At 32.9% G+C, this 22,106-nt stretch overlaps 1 protein-coding gene across 3 annotated transcripts in view; it reads left to right on the top strand.

Annotated features, from left to right (window-relative positions):
• Positions 1 to 21,785, top strand: part of LOC128237465 (macoilin-like) — a 41,286-nt gene extending 19,501 nt beyond the window's left edge. The window contains exons 10-14 of one of the 3 annotated variants that reach the window (XM_052953026.1): positions 1,417 to 1,552; positions 3,960 to 4,134; positions 7,955 to 8,118; positions 10,523 to 10,556; positions 17,969 to 21,785. In XM_052953026.1, the coding sequence (XP_052808986.1) occupies positions 1,417 to 1,552; positions 3,960 to 4,134; positions 7,955 to 8,118; positions 10,523 to 10,549 (502 nt within the window). In that variant the 3' untranslated portion in view covers positions 10,550 to 10,556; positions 17,969 to 21,785. The remainder of the gene's footprint in view (positions 1 to 1,416; positions 1,553 to 3,959; positions 4,135 to 7,954; positions 8,119 to 10,522; positions 10,557 to 17,968) is intronic. The other 2 variants (XM_052953024.1, XM_052953025.1) reach the window with 2 other exon arrangements.
• The last annotated feature ends 321 nt before the right edge of the window (positions 21,786 to 22,106 follow it).

Genomic DNA, 22,106 nt, shown 5'->3' with positions numbered 1-22,106 from the left:
GACCTTTAAACACTCGTGAAAGGTTAACTTTTGATGATTGAGCCTAGTACTTCATGATTGCATATCTGCAATTTCATTGGCTGTAAATGTAGGTTGTATTCTAAACGAATGAAGAGGATAACTGGTCACTTGATAACAGAGCCAAACAAATGCATATTGTCTTGGATTCAATGTGTGCTTTTGTTTATCAATAAGATAAATATCGAGGGTGTTTTATTAAATCTCAGTGTCAGATTAATTAAGTATCATTATTTGATGAGTAGTATAAGTGCTTAAGACTTCAATACAGTATTCATTTCATGTCTGTTGTTTCCATGAAGTTTGGTCATATGTATCTTGTGACCATAGTCAAAAATGTTATTTCAGCTCTTCTGTTTTTCAGAGAAAAAAAGGTGTAGCTATTTTCATAGACATCATCTGAATTATAGTGTAAAAACTTGACCCTTGGCTATAACTCTTAAATCTTTCGAAATATTCAAATAAAACGGTATACGTGTTGTAAGGGACTATACTCTTAGCCCATAGTTTTGGCTTTAATAATATTAAAGTTATGCCCCTTGTTCCATTGAAAGAAATAGATAAGTACTGGCATTCGCGCTGTGGTGTTCTTGTTACAATCATCAGAACAGCTTAACACAGTTTGTTTTCTCTGTAACAATGTAATGTCTAATAGCTATACATTAAACAGACAGAATTCTAAAAAAAAAATGTCTGCTTTGATTAACCCATCCTATATTCAGATATTACTAAAGGTTAAGATTTCATACTGGTTTAATTTCTGTTTGAAATATGGCATGATTTAGACACCAGAGCTGAATTTCAGTATTATACACTGTTTTTCTAATTCCTTAGGGCAAAATATCAATATGTTTAATTGTCAGTTGGTATGTGGGATTGTATAACTTCTTGTTGCTTGTGTGAAGATACAGTGCAATTGACCTGCGGTCTAGTTTAATACAGACTTAATGATGCAATCTAATTTGATACAGCCTTTAGAATGTCACTCAATTCCACAGATCAATAGGCTTTTGGGTGTGTAGGCTTATTTATAACTGCACTCGGCAAGGCCCGTTCGGCCAGTGCCCCGCTAAGATTGTTAGTCATTTTAGGTTTTTGAACTTAGGAGACAGACAGAATGTAACCCTAGTTAGAGCTACCTTGGTTCTTTAACATGCACCAGAGTATAGCACTGTCACACGGGACACCCATTTAAAATCCGTACAGGAAGACGATAAATATTTTATTTAAGTGGTGCGGGGGGCAATCCAACCTGGGACCCCTGGATTGACAGTCAAGTGTGCACCCACCAGACCAGGGTCTTCCAAATCTCAACAGGCTAACAGAATAGTTGCTTTATATAGATGCATTGCAGTCATCTGTGTAAAAAAATTACCAACATTTTTCTCCCATTTTCAGGGGTGAATGTTGTACTGATGTGTGTTTGTCACGTCGACGTGACACGGAGAATGACCTCCAGCAGCTTAAGTGGGACATACAGAACAAAGATGATAAGATTCGACAGCTCGAGAAAGAAGTGCAGGTAAGATTTTGGGTGAGTAATAGACATTAGATCAATAGGGGCTGGTTTCAATAAAGATTTTATTCAATTTTGGTCGTAAATTTATATTATGAAAGTGTCCATTTCATTATTCTTATTCTTTCATTACATATTGGTTTGAATTGGACATATATTGGCTAATATAAGAAATTCTCTCAATTGAGAAAATAAAGACATTCAACTTGTGGCCATTAATGATGTTTTTACTGATTCAATATTTTTTATGATTGGACTAATGAAACAAGCTCCTAGCAGTTATTGCTACAATATTGCTACAATATAGTTTGGGACATTATTTTGAATCTTGTCAGTTTTAGCTCGATTTTTCGAAAAATAAGGAGGGCTATACCTGGCTATACTACTCGCCCGGCTTGGCATTTTCACTTTAAACCCAATACTGTTCATTCATTTTACTTCAAACTTCACACAGTTGTTCATGGACCATCACACAATTTGTTTTTATAAGTTCGATTTTTGCCCCTGATTGACTTGGGAACTTGGGTTAAAGTTTTAAGGCACTTTGTGTCAGGTTAAAGTTTAATGGCAAGCTGGCATTTTCACTTTTTAACTCAAATACCATTCATTCAATGTACTTCATACTTTACACAGTTGTTCAAGATTTTCCAGCGTTAGGTTACATAACTCCATAATTATTATCCTAAATGCAGATTATGGCCTTTGAATGACTGAGATAGTTAGGTTCAAGTTTTAGATCAGCCTGGGGTTTTAACTTGTGTTTGAAAATCAGACTCCCTTTACTTTTGATAATCAAATCAAACCAATCATTAGCTCGACTATTCGAAGAATAAGGAGATCTATACTACTCACCCAAGCGTCGGCGTCACACCTTGGTTAAGGTTTTGCATGCAAGCACCTTTAAGTCAATATCTCAGTAAATACATCAGGTATTGCATTGAAACTTTATATATGTATTCCCAACTATCTAACCTAGTAAATTAATGAAGTTAAAAAACGCTTATCTGAATTTAATGCAAATAATAGGCCTTTATTATTCGACTTAGAAATTCTGGTTAAGGTTTTGCGTGCAAGCACACATAGGTTAATATCTCAGCAACTGTTTGAGTTATTGCATTATGACTTTATACAATGGTACTCCACCATCCAACCTACTTAATTAACCAAATTAGATAACTCTTGTTTGCATTTAATGCAAATAATTGCCTTTTTTATTATTTGACTTAGAAATTCTTGTTAAGGTTTTGCGTGTAAGCACATATAGGTTAATATCTCAGCAACTACTTGAGGTATTGCATTGAGACTTTTTACAATGGTACTCAACCATCCAACCTACTTAATTAACCAAGTAAGATAACTCTAGTTTGCATTTAATGCAAATAATTGCCCTTTATTATTCGACATAGAAATTCTGGTTAAGGTTTTGCGTGCAAGCACACATAGGTTAATATCTCAGCAACTACTTGAGATATTGCTTTGAGACTTTTAACAATGGTACTCAACCATCCAACCTACTTATTTAACCAAGTTAGATAACTCTAGTTTTCATTTTATGCAAATAATTGCCGTTTATTATTCGATTTAGAAATTCTTGTTAAGGTTTTTGCATGTAACCACATTTAAGTCAATATCTCAGCATATATATCATGTATTGCATTGAAACTCTACTCACAGACTCCCAACCATTTAACCTTCTTATTTAATCAAGTAAGATAACTCTATCTCTAATATTATATGATTTTTGCCCCTTTATTATGTGACTTAGAAATTGTGGTTAAGATCTTGCTTGTTAGCACACATAGGATAATATCTCAGCAACTACTTGATGTATTGCATTGAGATTTTATACAATGGTATTCAACCATCCAACCTACTTGAAAAACTAAGTTAGATAACTGTATTTTGCAAATAATGGCCCTTTATTATTAGACTTAGAAATTCTGGTTAAAATTTTGCATGTAACCACATTATGTTAATATCTCAGCACATCATGTATTGCATTGAAATCTAATCTAACAGTGATCCAGGCATGTTTCGCCAAAACTTTTCAATCCTTACACTGAAAAGCGGCGGAATAGTCAAGCGCGCTGTCTCTGTGACAGCTCTTGGTATACATAGTATCATCATGATCATTTATATTGTTTATCCTGGAATCAGTAAGAGTCTTGCTTTTATGGAACAGATTGTAAATTTCCATGAACTTTTTCTGTCTTTTCTGACAAAGACGCACACAACTGTGTCATGACACCAGCTGTCCATAAATTATTTTTGGATTGGTCTGGTCCAGACAAAAATATTTTATGAACCGCTGACGCCATAATACTGGATTTTTATTGAAGTACATTGATATACAGACTAATCGACTTTATTATATATACCAAGAAGGGACACATTTATGTAAGGTATAATATTTCCTCCTATTCAGGCTCTTGGCCAGCTTAAAGAGCAACAGACAGACACAGAGGTTTTAATGTCGGCCCTGACCGCCATGCAGGATAAGACAGTCCATCTTGAAAACAGTCTCAGCGCAGAGACGAGACTTAAACTGGACCTGTTTTCTGCACTGGGAGAGGCCAAACGACAGATGGAGATTCTCCAAAGTATGGAAATTATTATATAATTAGTAAAAACACTAAACACACAGTGGTTTCATTTAAGCAAGTCTTCATACCCATACATGCCATATCCCCCGGAGGGTGATAAAATCCCCCGGAATTTCGACCCATCCCCCGGTCTCCCGGAGGGGGATGAAAATCTCCCGGAATTAAAAAAATGTGTTTAAAATTACGCAAATCTATCACAGGGTTTAATTATATATGCCTGTTTACAGTTACAATGCCCTTCCTGTCCTGAAGCTTAATTGGATTATCAACTGATGGTGTGTTTTAATACACCTATTGGGTGACACTTAATAAATCAGCAGGGCACATTTCATGCATTGTTTTGATTGAAACTGACAGAATTTGCGTAAGAAATGTCAATTAGACTGGTCAGATAAAAGGTTGATTTTCATTGGTTAAAACTATAATTTTTATCCAATCAGAGGATGTATCAAATTAAAGCGTTCTTCAAAACATGTGTCATTGTCATCAAAAGGATTAATAATTTAAAGGTGATAGTAAATTATTCAGTAAAGAAAAGGATTAAAATAACTAATAGACAATGCTGTTCTTTGTTATGCCTCACTAATATGTTTACATACATGACATTGACCTTCATCGCAAATATCGGAAAATAACAGAACTTCCAGAAGAGAAACTGAAAGTAGACAATTCGGATGAAATGACTTTTATTTATTTATTATGGTGGTGATGTTTTTATTTTTGATGAATGCCAAAAGAAGATATTTATGAACTTAAACAATAAATTATGCATTTGCTTTTTATCAGAAGCAAACAAATCTGACTATTTGGGAATTGAAATGAAAAATATTGATAATTCATTCCATTCTCTCTATTAGTCTGAAAGTCATCATTTATGATCATAGGCAGCAGATTTTGTATCCAATTTTAGAGGAAGGTAAGCCCATTAAATTGTCTCTGAAACATATTTTTCTGTGAAGTATTCTATTTTGCAAGTGAGTGATTTTATTAGCTCGTCTGTTTTTCGAAGAAAAAAAGTCGAGTTATTGTGATAGCCTTGGCGTCGTCGGCGTCGTCTGCGTCTGCGTCTGCGTCTGCGTCGTCGTCCAAAAACTTTAACCTTACCTCATAACTCAAAAACCGTTCAACATTTTCACATTAAACTTGCTACACGTGTTCCTATTAACACTATGCATGTTTATAGCAGGTCATATAATTTTGCCTTTAATTAATATTGAGTTATCCCCCCTTTTCGACTTGGAATTACAGACGAGCGTTGGCACCCACTCCGCGGTGCTCTTGTTATGCAATATGGTTGTGTCTCATAAAAATATAGATGAAGTGCTGGAAAAAGGGGTAAACAAGGTGAATTGGCATGTGTGTCATGCCCGTAATGCTACATGGCGATGATGAAAATCCCCAGGTATGTGACCCAAATCCCCTTAAATTCTGGACATAATCCCCTTGGGAGCCTTTCAAAATTATGGCAATTTGTTTTTTTTTCGTACTTGCGTCTTAAAATACTTTGAAATTTTGCCGAATTAGATCTGCTAAAAAATCCCCCTGAAAACTACCAAAATCCCCCTGAATTTTCAGACTTTTGAACAAATCCCCCTGAATGGTCTCCAGAAAATATGGCATGTATGCATACCATATTGTTGAAATAAGAAAAAAGTCTTCAAGGTCTTATAATTAAGAGTTACTGTTATTATAACAGTAAAAGTAACTGGCTATTCTGTAATAGTTCTTGGCTGTACTGTACTTATTACTGGCAAAACTGTAATAGTTACTGGCAATACTGTAATAGTTACTTGCTAAACTGTAATAGTTACTGGCAATACTGTAATAGTTACTTGCTAAACTGTAATAGTTACTGGCAATACTGTAATAGCTACTTGCTAAACTGTTATAGTTACTGGCAAGACAAATAGTTACTGACAATACTGTAATAGTTACTGGCAGTGATTCATTCTTAAACATGGGCATCAGCAGGATATTAAGCCAAACTTGTATTCTACGCATTTTCGAGAGATTTTCATACTTTACTTCATTAGTGGGTTTAAACCAGTGAAAAAAATAACATAAAATATATGTACATCTAGAAATCTAGTCTGCAGGATTGTCTGTTTTTCAAATAAGAAAAGGTTGTGGTACTGTCAAAGCCTTGGTTTTGTTGGTTTTGTCATAGCCTTGGTGTTGTTGGTTTTGTTATAGCCTTGGTGTTGTTGGTTCGGCATCATGCAATATCATAAACCTGGGCCATTACTCAAAAAGTGCAATGTACATAAAGTTACAACAGTTTATATGTTTTTGCTTTTTATTTTAACTGAAATCAGGTGTAAATGACATATTTTGCAATCTATTTGTCAAATGTTTTTCTTTACTGCACACAAAAACCATTTGAATGATACCAATAAAATTTTAGGTCCTCATGCATCTTAAATTAATTACATTCTGAATTATAACATGTGTAGGTTAATAACCTAGACTTTAAAAAAGAAGACATTTACCAAGTTACTTTGATGACATTTGATCATGCTCTATGTCTTTGCATTTGGTTTTTAAGTATTTTTTTTTTGTAGAAAAGCCACATTTGATAATGTTTCAAAAGACACAATATAACTCACACAATGTCTGGCTTGGTTTACTATTATTGCTTTGTAATCATTTATAAAAGAAACTGTAAATGAGTATTGATCACTTGTAAAATAAAAAAGAAGTAGGGTTTGTTTGTTTTTATTTTTTGTTGTTTTTTTTTGGTGGGGGGGGGAATAAAGGTTTTGAACTCTTTCTTTCAAGTAGCTTGAAGTCATATTAAGTGTTTTTCAAGTAACATAAAAGTGCATTTAAAGCCATCAAATTCAGTTTAATATTTCAGGTTGATGGATATGCTGATTAATTTTCTTTTCAATATTTCTGTTTTTTAACTTTTCTAAGGCAATGAGCAAGGGACAATTTAGAAGGAGATGAAGTGACTCTCTTATCACTGAGTCATTCAATTTTTCTTCGCCTTAGAATTAGCTTTGAACAAAGAGCTGAATCAGATGATGTTCCAGTATTTCAGACATTATTCAAATAATGTTCCTTTATTGCAGACATGATTCAGATAATGTTACTATATTTCAGACATGATTCAGATAATGCTACTATATTTCAGACATGATTCAGATAATGTTACTATATTTCAGACATGATTCAGATAATGTGCCTATATTTCAGACATTATTCTGATTATGTTCCTATATTGCAGACATGATTCAGATAATGTGTCTATATTTCAGACATGATTTAGATTATGTTCCTATATTGCAGACATGATTCAGATAATGTTCCTATATTGCAGACATGATTCAGATAATGTTACTATATTTCAGACATGATTCAGATAATGCTACTATATTTCAGACATGATTCAGATAATGTTACTATATTTCAGACATGATTCAGATAATGTGCCTATATTTCAGACATGATTCAGATAATGTGCCTATATTTCAGACATGATTCAGATTATGTTCCTATATTTCAGACATGATTCAGATAATGTTTCTATATTTCAGACATGATTTAGATAATGTTTCTATGTTTTAGACATGATTCAGATAATGTTACTATATTTCAGACATGATTCAGATAATGTTACTATATTTCAGACAGGATTCAGATAATGTTACTATATTTCAGACAAGATTCAGATAAGTTACTATATTTCAGACAAGATTCAGATACTGTTACTATATTTCAGACATGATTCAGATAATGTGCCTATATTTCAGACAAGATTCAGATAATGTTACTATATTTCAGACAAGATTCAGATAATGTTACTATATTTCAGATATGATTCAGAAGCGAGACCAGGAGATTGTTGATCTCAAGTCCAAGATGTCAGAGGTTATGGCCCTCATGCCACCAAATGCCGGTGTGGACGGAATCAGCCTGCCAAGCTCTGGAAACTCCTCCCCCTCACCCCTATATTCTACATCCTCCTCCTCACAGCAGGTAAACACCTCTATTGTAGCGTAATGGTTTGGTCCTGCTTCCGGAGTGGGAGAGTTCATTGTAGGTTTTAAGGGTGTTTCTATCTATTATAATGGGGGTAATGTAGCAGAAATTTCTTGGTTGGAGTCTTAGTGTGGGAGATTTTATATTTAAAGATTTTAGGGGGTTTCCTTAGACACCTCAAAGCAGGTGTCACCCATTTTGTATGGTTATGTCTGGTCCCCGTTTCAGAGGCTTTCAGAGGGGTAAAATAATAATGGTGTTATGGTTAGGTTGAGTTTTGTGTGGGGAGATCAAAAAGCTTGTACAGGTGTTCGCTAGACTTTCGTACACTGCTCACACTAGGTAACACCCCTATTGTCCCCTAATTTTAAAGGGACTAGACACCAGTTGGTTCCAAAATTGGCGAATTCAGTATTTTCCTCAAAACAAGCCTAGAATTGTTGATACAAGCTAGTATGAGGCCGATAATAAACCATTTTGTAGCCGTCTAAGCTGAGTTTACTCGTTTAAAATAGCGCATAATGGTTTCCCAGTTTATAGTGTGTATATTTAGCATATGAAAGTCATGACGTGATTAGTACAGCCAAATATACCGATGCTATTTTTAAATTTACTGAGATTAACATGTTAGACAAACCCACTGAATTTCAAAATTGGAAAATAAGCAAAAACTGGGAAAGATACATGTGACGTACGCAATGTGATACTTACGTTAGTAAGGTTCAATGCGTTGTACACAACGATATCAATCAAGTTCTTGACAATTTACTTTTTTTGTTACAATTGTATCATCTGGTGTCTAGTCCCTTTAACTGTCGGGGTTCTAAGCTGGAAAGATTTGTTGGGGATGTTTTTAACATCATGACAACTTAATACATTATCAAGAAAAGGAACGATAAAATCCCAAAATCTGTATTACTTTACTATAGTTAGGGTCGAATTAGCAAAGAAAAATTCCTTCACTAGTTTAGCATTATTAATATACGGTGAAGAACATATATATGGCAAAACTACTTCTTCTGGAAATGGTTCTGATAATATATAAATGTTATACTAATTTTATTTGTATTTTGTTTTTTGGTGTTTACATGTATATAACAAATATCTTGCACATTTGATTAATTTTAAAATTTAGATCTCAACAAATTTAAATTATCTCAGCTTTTTCACTAAAATGCAAATCACACTATTAGAATGGCTAACGATTTGTATGCATATATATCTGGAATTATACAAATATTTTTCAACTTTCTTCGTATATGAAATTTTATTTTTCTGCATAGATCCATGTATGTTTGAGCTTGTTAGTCTTAAAAGTACGGAGTTCAAAAAGATGTGCAAAAGAAAAGTATTAATATTAATGCATTATTTCATTTAAAGGCGCACAATATTATAAGTTATGGGGTTAGTAGGTGACCCGATATGGGATATACGGGGCAAAGGAAACCATATTGGGTGAGAGCAAAGCTCGAACCCGAATATGGTTTCCTGCGCCCTGTATATCCTATATCGGGTCAACTACTAACCCCGTAACGTATATATCACGTCGACAACCTGTTTTAATGTTTCATTTATTCATCGGAATCTAAAAATAGACGCCATTTTGGTACGATATAAATTTGGTGACCCAATATGGAACAATATGAGGTCCCCACGTGACCAGTCCTGGACCAATGGCATTGCGTCATTTATGTTGGAGGCGTGATATCGTTTGATGCAAGAAAATATAAATATTTTATCATGTTTAGATAATTTGACTATAATTATAATTATTTAAAACAAAACAAAAATGATAATGGTACAAATAGAAAAAATAATAGCCATTATAAAGTAGAATTAATTAAAAAAAAAACATTTATAAAGGTAATATATATTTTTTATATATATAAAAAAAATTTGTATACCAATCACTTTTTGTTTTCATCATTAAAGTCACATGAAATAAACATAATAATGCATTATGTAATAGTTAGATGACATGAAGAAAATTCTTAATGATTAAGAATGGGGGGAGTAAGCGTAGCGAACGAGTCTTTTTTTATTATTAAATATTCGCTTCATGTCATCTAACTTAGACTTAGAACACAACCTCATTGGCTGATACATTGTCACCGCAAAATCTGACGCAGGGATTGTGTATCAGATGATAGGCTGTAGGCGGACCTTTTTTTACACGCGCAGAGTTGAAATTCTTAATGATTAAGTGTACTACTTAATGGTTGCCTTTCTGCAATTTCATTGGCGTAAAATGTTGGTTGTATTCTAATATTAATATTTTTCTTTTGTGCATCTATCTGAATTCCCGATCTTTAAAATCATGATAGTCCATTGTTATGACCTTATAATCTTTATGAAATCTTTCTCAATATTTAATATCTGTTTCTTACTTTTGGACATGTAGCTTCCTAGAAGGAGCATGGCTAACTGACAAAAAGGTGATTTTTTTTATCTCATTTTTTTTCCAATCAATTTCACTCCGCTATGTAGGTGTTTTATAACGTAATGTGTTGTGGTAATAGTGTGGGAGTGGGGTTGGTGAAAATTTTATTAGACAGCTTTTTTGCATTGCCTGCAAAGCTTGCAGTCTCATAGTGATTACTTTGTCCAGCGTCATCCTCAGCATCATCGGCTGCTATTGTCCCATTTTTGTTAGTTAATGATGTCTTGGAGTTTGGGGCCGATATAAGGTCCCATCCCCTAAGCCAACGAGTATACTTTTTTCCCAGAAGTATACTTTGTTCAGCATCATCGTCATCCGCCGCTGTTGTCCCATTTTTGTTTCTGTTTGATCATTTATGAAAGACTCTGGGCTATTTTTCCACGAATATTTAGGCCCGATATAAGGCCTGATTCCCTTAGCCAACGAGTATATTTTTCCTAAAATTTTGGTTAAAATTCCCCCCCATAATCTCAATAATTTAACCTTTGAAAAAAGGAATGCAGGTCAATTCACAATTGGAAATAAAACTTTTCATTTATTATTGACCCTACATTGTGTTTTGTTACATTTACATGACATCAATTTTATTTTGTTTCTGTCCATTTTCAAATTTCCCCTTTTTAGCAAAAATAAAACTAAGTCTCCTTTTCTCAGAGCCTGGCCCTATTTTCCAGGTTTAGAAATACAGCTTTAGAAATATAGCCCTGTGACTTGTAAAGTTTTCAAACTTGGTAAACACATTGGTCAACAGTAGATAACCCATAAGGTCTAAAAAACTTCTGGTCAAGTTACCAGAGCCTACCTATTAAATAAGCGCTGACCCTAAAAGACCTTCGGTTAAAAAACCTTGCAAGCTTTATACAGTAGATAGCGTTAACCCCATTTTCTATTTTCTAATTATAACAATAATGTTTTTACTTAAAGCCTAATATCTTATTTATTTAAAATGCTCATCTACTCAACCTGTTGTTTTTTAGCTCCACTGGCCGAAGGCCATGGAGCTTATGTCGTCACAGATTGTCTGTCGTGAGTTCGTGCGTGCGTGCGTGCTTGCGTAAACTTTTACTTTAAACGACATCTCCTCTGAAACTGATAAGCGGATTTTGACAAAACTTCACAGGAATGTTCCTTTGGTGGTCCTTTACCAAAATTGCTCAAATGGTTCCGGTCCATTGCACAATATGGCCGCCAGAGCTAAAAATAGCAAAATCTTTAAACGACATCTCCTCTGAAACGGTTCAGCAGATTTTGATGAAACTTGACAGTAATGTTCCTTGGGTGGTCCTTTATTAAAATTGCTCAAATGGTTCTGGTCCATTGCACAATATGGCCGCCACAGCTAAAAATAGCAAAATCTTTAAACGACATCTCCTCTGAAACAGATAGGCAGATTTTGATGAAACTTGACAGAATTGTTCCTTGGGTGGTCCTTAACCAAAATTGCTCAAATGGTTCCGGTCCGCTGCACAACATGGCTGCCAGGGCCAAAAAATAGAAAAACCTTTAAAGAACATCTTCTCATAAACCGATGATCAGATTTTGATGAAACTTAATAGAAATGTTCCTTGGATGGTCCTTTATCAAATTTGCTTCAATGGTTTCGGTCCACTGCACAAGATGGCCCCCAGAGGTAAAAATAGAAAAACCTTTAAACGACTTCTCCTCAGAAACCGATGATCGTATTGCAATGAAACTTGACAGAAATGTTACTTGGGTAGTCCTTAAGCAAAATAGCCCAAACAGTTCTGGTCTGCTGCACAACATGGGCACCAGAGCTAAGAATAGAAAAAAACGTTAAACTACATCTTCTCAGAAACCGATTATCAGATTTTGATGAAACTTTACATAAATGTTCATCGGGATGCCCTTTAACCAAAATTGCCCAAATGGTTCCGGTCCGCTGCACAACATGGCTGTGAGAGTTAAAAATAGAAAAACCTTTACACCACTTCTCCTCAGAAACCGATGATCAGATTTTGATGAAACTTGACAGAAATGTTCCTTGGGTGGTCATTAACCAAAATTTGTTAAATGGTTCCAGTCCACTGCACACCATGGCTGCCAGAGCTAAAAAATAAAAAAAACTTTATACGACTTGTCGTCGAAATCGATGACCTTTTTTCGATAAAACTTGACAGAAATGTTTGTTTGGTGCTCCTTTACTCAAATTGCCCAAATCATTTCGGTCCACTGCACAACATGGCAGCCAGAGCTATTAAAGTAAAAAATTTTTTTAAATAACTTCTCCTCAAAAATTGATGATTGTATTTCTATGAAACTTGACGAAAATGTTCGTTAGGTGGTCTTTGCTTGAACCTTTTGGCCAGTGGAGCACAGGCACTGATGTGCCTCTTGTTTAAAGGATGTAACCCTAACCAAACCATTTTTTGTTGGCCTTATGATTTGAAGGTCAATAGGTCATTGATCAAGGTCATGGTGACCTTTAATAGAAACATTATTGGCATTTCTCGCAATAGGCAGCACATCCAATTCGCGGAATTCTAGTTAATGCTTAGGGGGCTTTGATTAGGTGAAGGTTTGGGATTATAAAAAAATGTTTTTTTCTGGTAAATGGGTTAATCTGTTCTAGTTCAAAATAATTATGCTTTTGGGTGAAGGATTAATTCCCAAACTTCCTATGGAAAGTCTGATCCTAACTAACTCTTGTTAATCCTTAGGAAGTGTTCTGAAAACCTTTGAAAAAGGAGATTTAAAAACTTTTAATTACCAAATAATGAATACTTACGTGGTAGGATTTTTTTTGTCTTTTTCGCTGGTCTATATTTCTAAGAAGAAAGTTTGGGTATAGTGATAGCATTGGTGTTGTTGGTGAAGTCATGGTCATCGGGCAGAACCTTCAGATTGCCCATATCTCAAAAACGTTTAAAAGATAATCTTGATTTTTTTTTAAATATGCACATCCGTATAATTTTGGCATGGGCCAGAGGCCTACATGACAGACCATTGTCCTGTCTTAATATTCAAATGAAGCCATTTTTTTTTCAACTATTTTGGGAAAGGGCCAGAACCTTTCTCATTTGAGAAAATGGGTCATTTTGACTTTAATTGGGAATTTGAAATTTACCTAGAAATGAACAAAAATGCGTATAAAAAGAAAGAGATAAACTTGGGGGGGGGGGGGGGGGGAGTTAAGAATAAAACAATTTTTCCATACGAAAACATTTTTGAGGTCTTTTTTTTTTTTTTTTAATAAAAAAGAAAGAAAAAAAGGATTTTTAAAAAAAAACATTGTTCTAACGTTTGGGAAAGAAGAATATGTTTTAGCATTGAGAATGGGGCGGAATTCAACAAGACAAGATCCATCACTCTGGCTGAATTCTTGAGTAATGCCCCTTTTTTGACTGTAAAATACCCCAAACAGATGAGCGTAAGCACTGGCTCTGTTTTTTTTTCTCTTGTTAACTTTAAATTAATGAAAAGCATTTAAGGTATTGAACAAGTACAACTTCAAACTGATGTATTGAAGAGTATACCGCATATACAGATGACGTGATTGTGTAGTCATGAGGACTTGTGTGATGTTTGATTTGTGAGTTATAACACGACATGTCACAGTCGTTATGTACAGTACACTCCACGCGGAACTACCACTTTCTGTTTTCCTTGGCAGATTTTCGTCATCGCGGACACAAAACCCATTTTATCGAAATCCGCTTTCCTCGGCGTTTTCACTCGTTCACCCTCCGAGGCTGATTAGTGGACCGTATAATTACAATTGCTGCGTTACTCGGGAGTGAAACTCCGAGGAAACTAATAAGAATCTCCTGCTGTACATGTATATGATTTTGTGTAATTTATTTGAATACTGTTCTTTTATTGTGTTGTTTCAATATTTTTCAGAGTAACTTGCACATAATACGACTGGTAATCCTTTGACGGCGCAAAAATGCAATATATGTCTATGTTCATTTTTGACCCAGTTCTAATTATATATTACTCATTTGACTTTAGTCCCAGTTACTTAAAGTAATGTAAACATTCTGTTTGCTACGTATATTCAATTAATTTCTCTTAACTTTACATTTTAACCTCCAGTTTGATAAAGAAAATACATGCATTTTTCGCCATAACAAACATGCCAGATAACCAAAAGTAGTCTAAATTTAGCGAACAATACATCACTAGGAAATTTGCATATCACGTAACTTCCACATTGTCAAAAAATACTAGATTGCGTTTTATACTAATAATTTCTAATTATTAACTAAGAAGTAATGGTTTCAATATTTTTTAAACACAATATTCATACTAACACCGTAACTTTCATAAAATAGTTCAATTGAAAGCTGAATTATATTCATTTGAAGAAGGAAATAGATTACGACAATATCTTCATACTGATGTAGATTAAATCGGCGATTTTTAAACCACAGAACATGAGTTACCTTCATACTTTTCTAACGTCATAATTAACAATATAATTAAAATTTTATCTGGAATGCAGAAAAACAACTGATATGTATCACAAAAGAAATAGTGACAGGAAAAATATTCACACTTTCATGGTACTGAACACCTGCATTACTCGAATCCAATTTAGTTCGCAACAACACAAAAAGAGTATGACGTAATAATGGTAAACAAACAAACACATGGTGTAACATCTTAAATGTGTGGATATCAACAGGCAATTAACGAATATTAGTTGAAAGGTAAATTAATAACCGAACGAGATATAGATGTATTGTTTTATTGAATATGTCTTCTTTCTTTCTTTACGAGAAAAAAAATGATTTTTATAAACGAAATAACTGCTAATGTAATTATTTATTTTCAATAGTAGCAAGGTAGTAGCAAAGCATACAACTCTGAGTTCTGCTTTGAGGCCAATAAAACAACAAGATCACCGAAACTGGCAATAAAACCCTTGGCGGAAAACGAGCAACTCGGCGAAACTCGGCGGATTTTAGCGAGGAAAGCGGTTACGTACTCAGCGGATATCCGCGATAAATTAAAAAACCCGAGGAAAGTGGTAGTTCCGCGTGGAGTGTACTGTAGTTAATTAGTGAACAAGTCCACTCGTATTATGTTGACTTGTGAGTAATTATGCTACATGTCAACTGGAATTATGATAAATTATCTAGTTAATGGGTGAATAAGTTGACTTGTTTGATGTTGAGTTGTGAGTAATAACACTACGCAACGTTAATTATGTCAAATTATCTAGTTAATTAGTGAACAAGTCAACTTGATTAATGTTGACTTGCAAGTTAGAACGCTATGTGTCGCAATAATTAGCTAATTAGTGAACAAGTCAACATATTTATTGCGTCATGTCATGTTATAACTGACAAGTCAGCAGTAAAAAGGCACTACATGACCACATCGTCTGTATGTACAATACATTTGTATACTCTTCCATAGTTAAAGTTGTAATAATGCATTGTAATATTATTTAACGTATGAATAAGTTTCCAAGTTGTGCATTTCTATGTTAATAAGTTTTAAAGCATTCTCAATGTACATTAAAATTATATTACTTACGCTAGCCGACTTCAAATACAAGGAGACTAATTACTGAAAATATCAAAGGTCTGACATGAATTAGAAACAAAAAATCACTTGTTAAGCATGTTAACTTTTATGATCAAATAAATCTAAAGTATTTTGTAGCGAAGTAACCCACATATTTGCAAATGGCACACGTGACGTTTTAGTTATTTCTTTGAGAAAAACATTTTAAATGATTTTAAAACAATTTGTACATGTAAGCATATTGAAAGTTATTTAAGAATTTCACCACATTGTTTGATTTTAAAAAGAAATTGTATTTATTTGCTGCACAGGCCTTCCAGCGTTCCTACTTTTTCCAACTTTTCCTACTTTTTCCTACTTTTTTAACAGCTTCCTACTTTTTTCTAAAAAACTCCTTCTATTCCTACTTTTTTGAAAATAAAGTCCGCAAAAATATTAAAGTTTGATCATTGTGCTAGTTTTATTTGCAGAAAACGAACAAAAGGTGTCAAACTGGCTGGTTTCTGTTGTTGAAAGGTGTGGCAACATGTTCCACTTTGACATGCATCATCTTTTATAATAAAGGCTGTGGGATGATGACCACACAGTTCAGCAACAGAAACCGACCAAGCATCATTCACTCAAATATTCATTGTGGCATATAGAAAGGTAAGTTAATAGCTATTTATAATTACATATTTATCCAAAAATATTCCTACTTTTTTGTAAAAAATATTCCTACGATTTCCTTCTTTTCTGTCAGAAAACCTACTTTTTCCCTTCTTTTTTGTAAGTGGGTGCTGGAAGGCCTGGCTGCATTGTAATCTGTAGTCAGCTACATTGTATTGGTATGGTGTTTATTTTGCCAATTGAAATATTGCTTGTAGAATGCATGAGTCCCATAAAACTGTATTCCGAATGAGTTTTTTTTCTGATTATTTCATTTATTGATATAATATTGATTTATTTACTGAAACACTTTGTCAGCTTGTAAGGATTTATTTTTTAGCTTTTGCTATGTTTCAAAAAAACAACGAGGATTTTTTACAACCTCATTGTCAGTGGCAGCTTCGTTATACATGTGCCAAAAAATAACATAAATTTACATGAAACTTGGTAACAAATTAAACTGTACAAAATATGCTAAGATAGCAATACAATGGTTAAAATGCATGGGGGAGATGGGGAAAAACAGCTTAAATCTGAATTTCAAGATCTGTCTGAAATCGTCCCGAAATTGACTTATTTTGTTTTGGTCAAACACTTCATGCTGTTATTGGGTTATTGCACTGGGGCGAAGAATTAATATACATAATGTCATTACCATACTTTGTCAATGATTAAAATTCCTTTTTAGCTTGACTATGGAAGAATAAAGAAGAAACCCTATTCTATGATCTGTAGTATGCAAAAAAAAATTCATCATATTCTGTGGTGAATATCCCCATAATGGTATTGTCTATAGGGAAATTTGGTACACATGTTATTAATGACTGATACACACGTGTAATGAGGTCCAAATTTGGGGCATTTTTATAATTATTTACTAATATCTATTAATTGATGGAGAAACATAGACAAGCTTCGTAATCTGCTAGCTATGCTAATGTTGCACGCATTGCTCTCACATTCTTCTTTTCTTAAGCTTATACACAGTTATTATTAGAACATTTATAAACAAGATTGACAATATTACTGTGGTACAACGTCTTAGCATAGATTTCTGTTTGTGATTATGATTTTTGTATGAAAGATATATATAAAATCTTTCCTTTTATTTTTTCTGTCTTTTCAGTTTCCAAAATAGCCATGCTTGATTAAGTTTGATCAATTAAACCTTGATTAAGAAAAAAAACAGGGTGTGCTTGATTTAATTTATAGAATTTGATCGATTAAAACCATGATGTACATGAGTCTGCTTGATTGTTACAGAGCCACCACCAACAGCAGGAGAATGGAATCATTAAGAAGTCCAAGCTGAACCCTCATGCGTCAGACTACACACCAAAATTGATGTAAACTGACGACGGAGGAACTACTTACCAGAACTATTTTTCCTGCTGCTGCTGCTGTGTGAATAGTCCCAGAATTCTCTTCACTGCCCGTTTGAATCATCTCGTCATCTAAGATTAAAGATAATTACAAAAAGCTACAACAAAAACATTTGAAAATATTTCCACGTTCCTTCTTCATATCGTATGTAATAGTATGATAAAGAAAAAGGTGTAATGATATATATTATATTAATTTTTGCTGACTTTATTTGTTAAAAGGTATGATTTTTAGCAAAAAAATATTTTGGCTTTTTAAATTCAACACCGTTGCCAAAAATAGATTTATTGATTTTTTTTGCCAATTTGAGTGTTCACATCCAGTTGCCTATCACAATCACACGAAATATAGTTCATGGAGTGTATTAAGACAAGTGCTGTTATTTCCTGTGAACATTTTTTTATTACTGAACCTTAAAAAAAGTTAAACATTTCTGTCTGTGCAATATATAAACGACCTGTGTCTAATGAATACAAAATACTCTCTTAACTTTTTGCAACTGTTATACACATACTTTTAATATTTCCAGTTTAAGATCAGCTTAACTTCTGAAACTTAATGAAAACACAATTAGGTGTTTTCTTACTGCACTCGAGAGATTTCTGAGATAGAAAATGAGGAGGAACTTATGCCCCTTTAATTTACATGCTGTAAAATTGCAATGGATAGTGCTCTAAGAAAAATTGGTCTGTTAGTATTGAACTCTTGCAATTTCCTGCCAAACTTATTTACACTTCTTGTCTATGGTATAATAAGCATTTTGTTAACAATTTATTTATTTAATTGAAAGCTCAGTTAAAAACCTGGGGGACATTCCATAAAAATTCTTTGGTGCAGTTGTTTGTTTTCAACAGTACTGCATTTTTCTTTGGCCCCAAATTTCACAAACGGAGTTAAAGTTCCTAATAACATGATCAAACTGGTCTCCATATTTTTGTTTTGGTATAAATTGTGTAAAATTCTCCATTTTAGGGAATTTTGAGACTTTTAAAGAGAAAAGAACTGTTAGCGCATGGAGGAAAAAATTTGAACATCACAGAAAGATAAACCTATTATTCTTAATTCAGTATTCATTGATATTTTTTCTATGTTGTGTGACTACTGTATGTACACATTTCTTGCTGTTTAATTTTCTGATTCAACAGCCAAAAAGGTATTTGGAAAAGTTCTAAATCAAGTTTTAAGACTTAATGTGTTAGTGTTTATTGTTTTAATTTTTTGTTAAGGGATAAAAGAATATCACATCAGTTAAGCCCTGTTTACTGTTTAAAACTTTTTTTTATATTTTGATTATCATTGAAAATTGAGTAAAAAAATATGTTTGGAAATATTTTGAAAGATCATTTAAAAAAATTATGTTTCGGAAAATGCTTTATTGAAATTTTTGCAACAATATGCATTTTTGCTATGAAAAACATCTAATTATTGATTAATGGTTAACTGTTTTAAATTAAAATATGGCATATTAACATCTTATGAATGCTTAATTCTTTAAAATTGAAATATGTCATTTTTACGTCTTATAATTAATGTTAAATTCTTTAGAAGTTGAAATATGGCATATTAACATCATATGAATGCTTAATTCTTTAAAATTATGATATTGCATTTTTAGTCTTATAATTAATGTTAAATTCTTTAGAAGTTGAAATATGGCATATTAACATCATATGAATGCTTAATTCTTTGAAATTATAATATTGCATTTCTTATTCTTTAATATAGTTAATGTTAAATTCTTTGAAGTTGAGATATTGCGTATTTACATCGTATGACTGTTAATCTCGTTGAAATTTCTTAATTTATTTTGATTCGGTCTCGGTTTCAATCAACAGCAATGCATATCAATGCAAAAACTTAATATAAATGACCTAATTTGTGTGTTGTGTCTTCAGTTGATGTTGTTTATTAGTAACTTCGAAACCACATAAAAAAATGCAGAAAAAACATTTTCAATTAATATTGTATTAGTTTTATCACGGACCTATAAACCGTAAAACACAAATTTCATTTGAAAAGATACCTGTCTTGTTAAGCTATTTTAAATAGTTTTGTCAATTTTTGAATAAAAAGTAAATATAATTTGATAACATACTTTCCTTTAAGAAAAAATCTTATTTTAGTTTTGCATAATATCTTGCAAAGTTCACCGTCTTTTAAATCAGCTAACACATTGAAATTAAGTTAATTAAGTTATTTTTTATAAACTAAATATGCTTGAAAGTTTGCAATAATTAAGACAAGAGTATTATTTACTTAGCTACTATAGTTCAGGGTTGGTAGTCATAAAGCATCTTACGCGATTTCTTAAACTAAGTCATTTCTTTAATTTATGTATCTCACTGGTCATAGAATATATTGTCTAGATAACGTCGTAAGTCATAATATTGATTTCCTTTTCTCAAACTTCGTTATTTCAGTTAAAAGAGCTCCACACATTTGTTAACATCTTTGTAATTCTAAGAAATCGACTTAAGTTCGGAAACGGCTTCAACGAGTTTCCGGCCCTAATCTTCACCAATGACAATAAAGACTATTATAAAACTTGAAAAGTGTGAACAATTCTGAAAACATGAATTTACAATTTCACAAGCTGTTTGATGTTGTTAGAATTCCTGCCTTTTATTGGCTTGACTTTGTATGTCCTTCTACAGTTATAAAACAAACAAAAATGTGAAAACGAAAATTGAAGAGTCCCTTAAGAAGTTAAATTTTATTATAATCACATCTCATAAAAGTTTTCACTCCAATTTGGTAGCTATCCATGACATTAATTATGCTCTTAAGAAGAGAGAGAGAAAAATAATCCAATTTTAAGTTGCGGATTTTTTTTTCATTTCCAAAGCTTTCTTTTTGTAAAACCAGCTCAAATTGCTATTAAACATATTATGCTACAGATAGATTTAATATATGGATAAGTCAAAACGAATGAGCCGATTGTTCAGAACGTTGTTTAAGTTAACAACGTCGTTAACCTCATCGTTGTTAACTTTCAAACTCACTACTGCTCTGGAAGTTTAATGGATATTCTTTTCATTTGCATTGTTGCAAACAAAATTTGGGATAAATGTTTAGCTGATTTTTTATATATTTAAATATATGAGCACATCTTCAAATAGTCACGTTTAAATGTTAATGACGATGTCGTTAATCACCTTGTTAATTCTAACAAAGTTCTGAGCAATTAGCCCAGTATAGAAGAAAATTAAATTGTTGAGATTTTTTTTTAATAAGAAGTAGGCACTTGATGACTATTCTTAAACTGTATTGTAACTCACTTTCACCTATGGGCTAAATTATTTTGAAATTAATATTATAATATGTCGAAATGCGCCGATAAATGGCATTTGAGAAAGAACAAGTATTTCATGTATATGTTAAGGAATGTCTTTTTGCCAATATAATTATGTTCTTAAAATGGCAATTATTGAATAATTCACATGTTTTCTGCACTCCAATGTTTTTATTAATGAAGCACATGATGTTTTCTATGATTATTTTTTTTTATTTCGGTACACTTTGATAGTATTACAAGTATAATACTAGTAAAAGACCCAGTTGCCATATGGTATATGTTTTAAGTGTGGTGGGTCATACAATGTTTAGTTAATTTTTCATGTCTTTGCCGAGTTTATCGGTAGTTATGAAAGGCAAGACATTGCGCTGTTGTTTCAAGAAAATAAACAATTTTAAAGTATATATTTGTTCGCTTTTTGCCGGGTTTTTTTTTTGAAAAATAGAAGTTGATGTATAGTTAAAGCCTTGGTGTATTGTTGTAGTCAGCGTGCAAAACCGTGGCCATGGCCAATATAAACTAATTGCTAAATTATCGTCCAATTTTTTTTTTTTCAATAGAGAGCAGGTGACATTTTGTTTTAGTATTTTTTCTTAGATGACTGTTTCACTGTTGAATATGTGTTCAGGCTCTTTCTTATTACATAAGGGACCATGAACATGATCGTAATTGTTTCCCTTTTTTACTTGTGAATGTTACACATCAGCTTTGTAGGTATGTATA

The sequence above is a fragment of the Mya arenaria genome, chromosome 6, assembly GCF_026914265.1.
Source record: "Mya arenaria isolate MELC-2E11 chromosome 6, ASM2691426v1".
In the NCBI taxonomy this organism is placed as follows: Eukaryota; Metazoa; Mollusca; class Bivalvia; order Myida; family Myidae; genus Mya; species Mya arenaria.
This window is presented reverse-complemented; position numbering and strand designations above follow the sequence as displayed.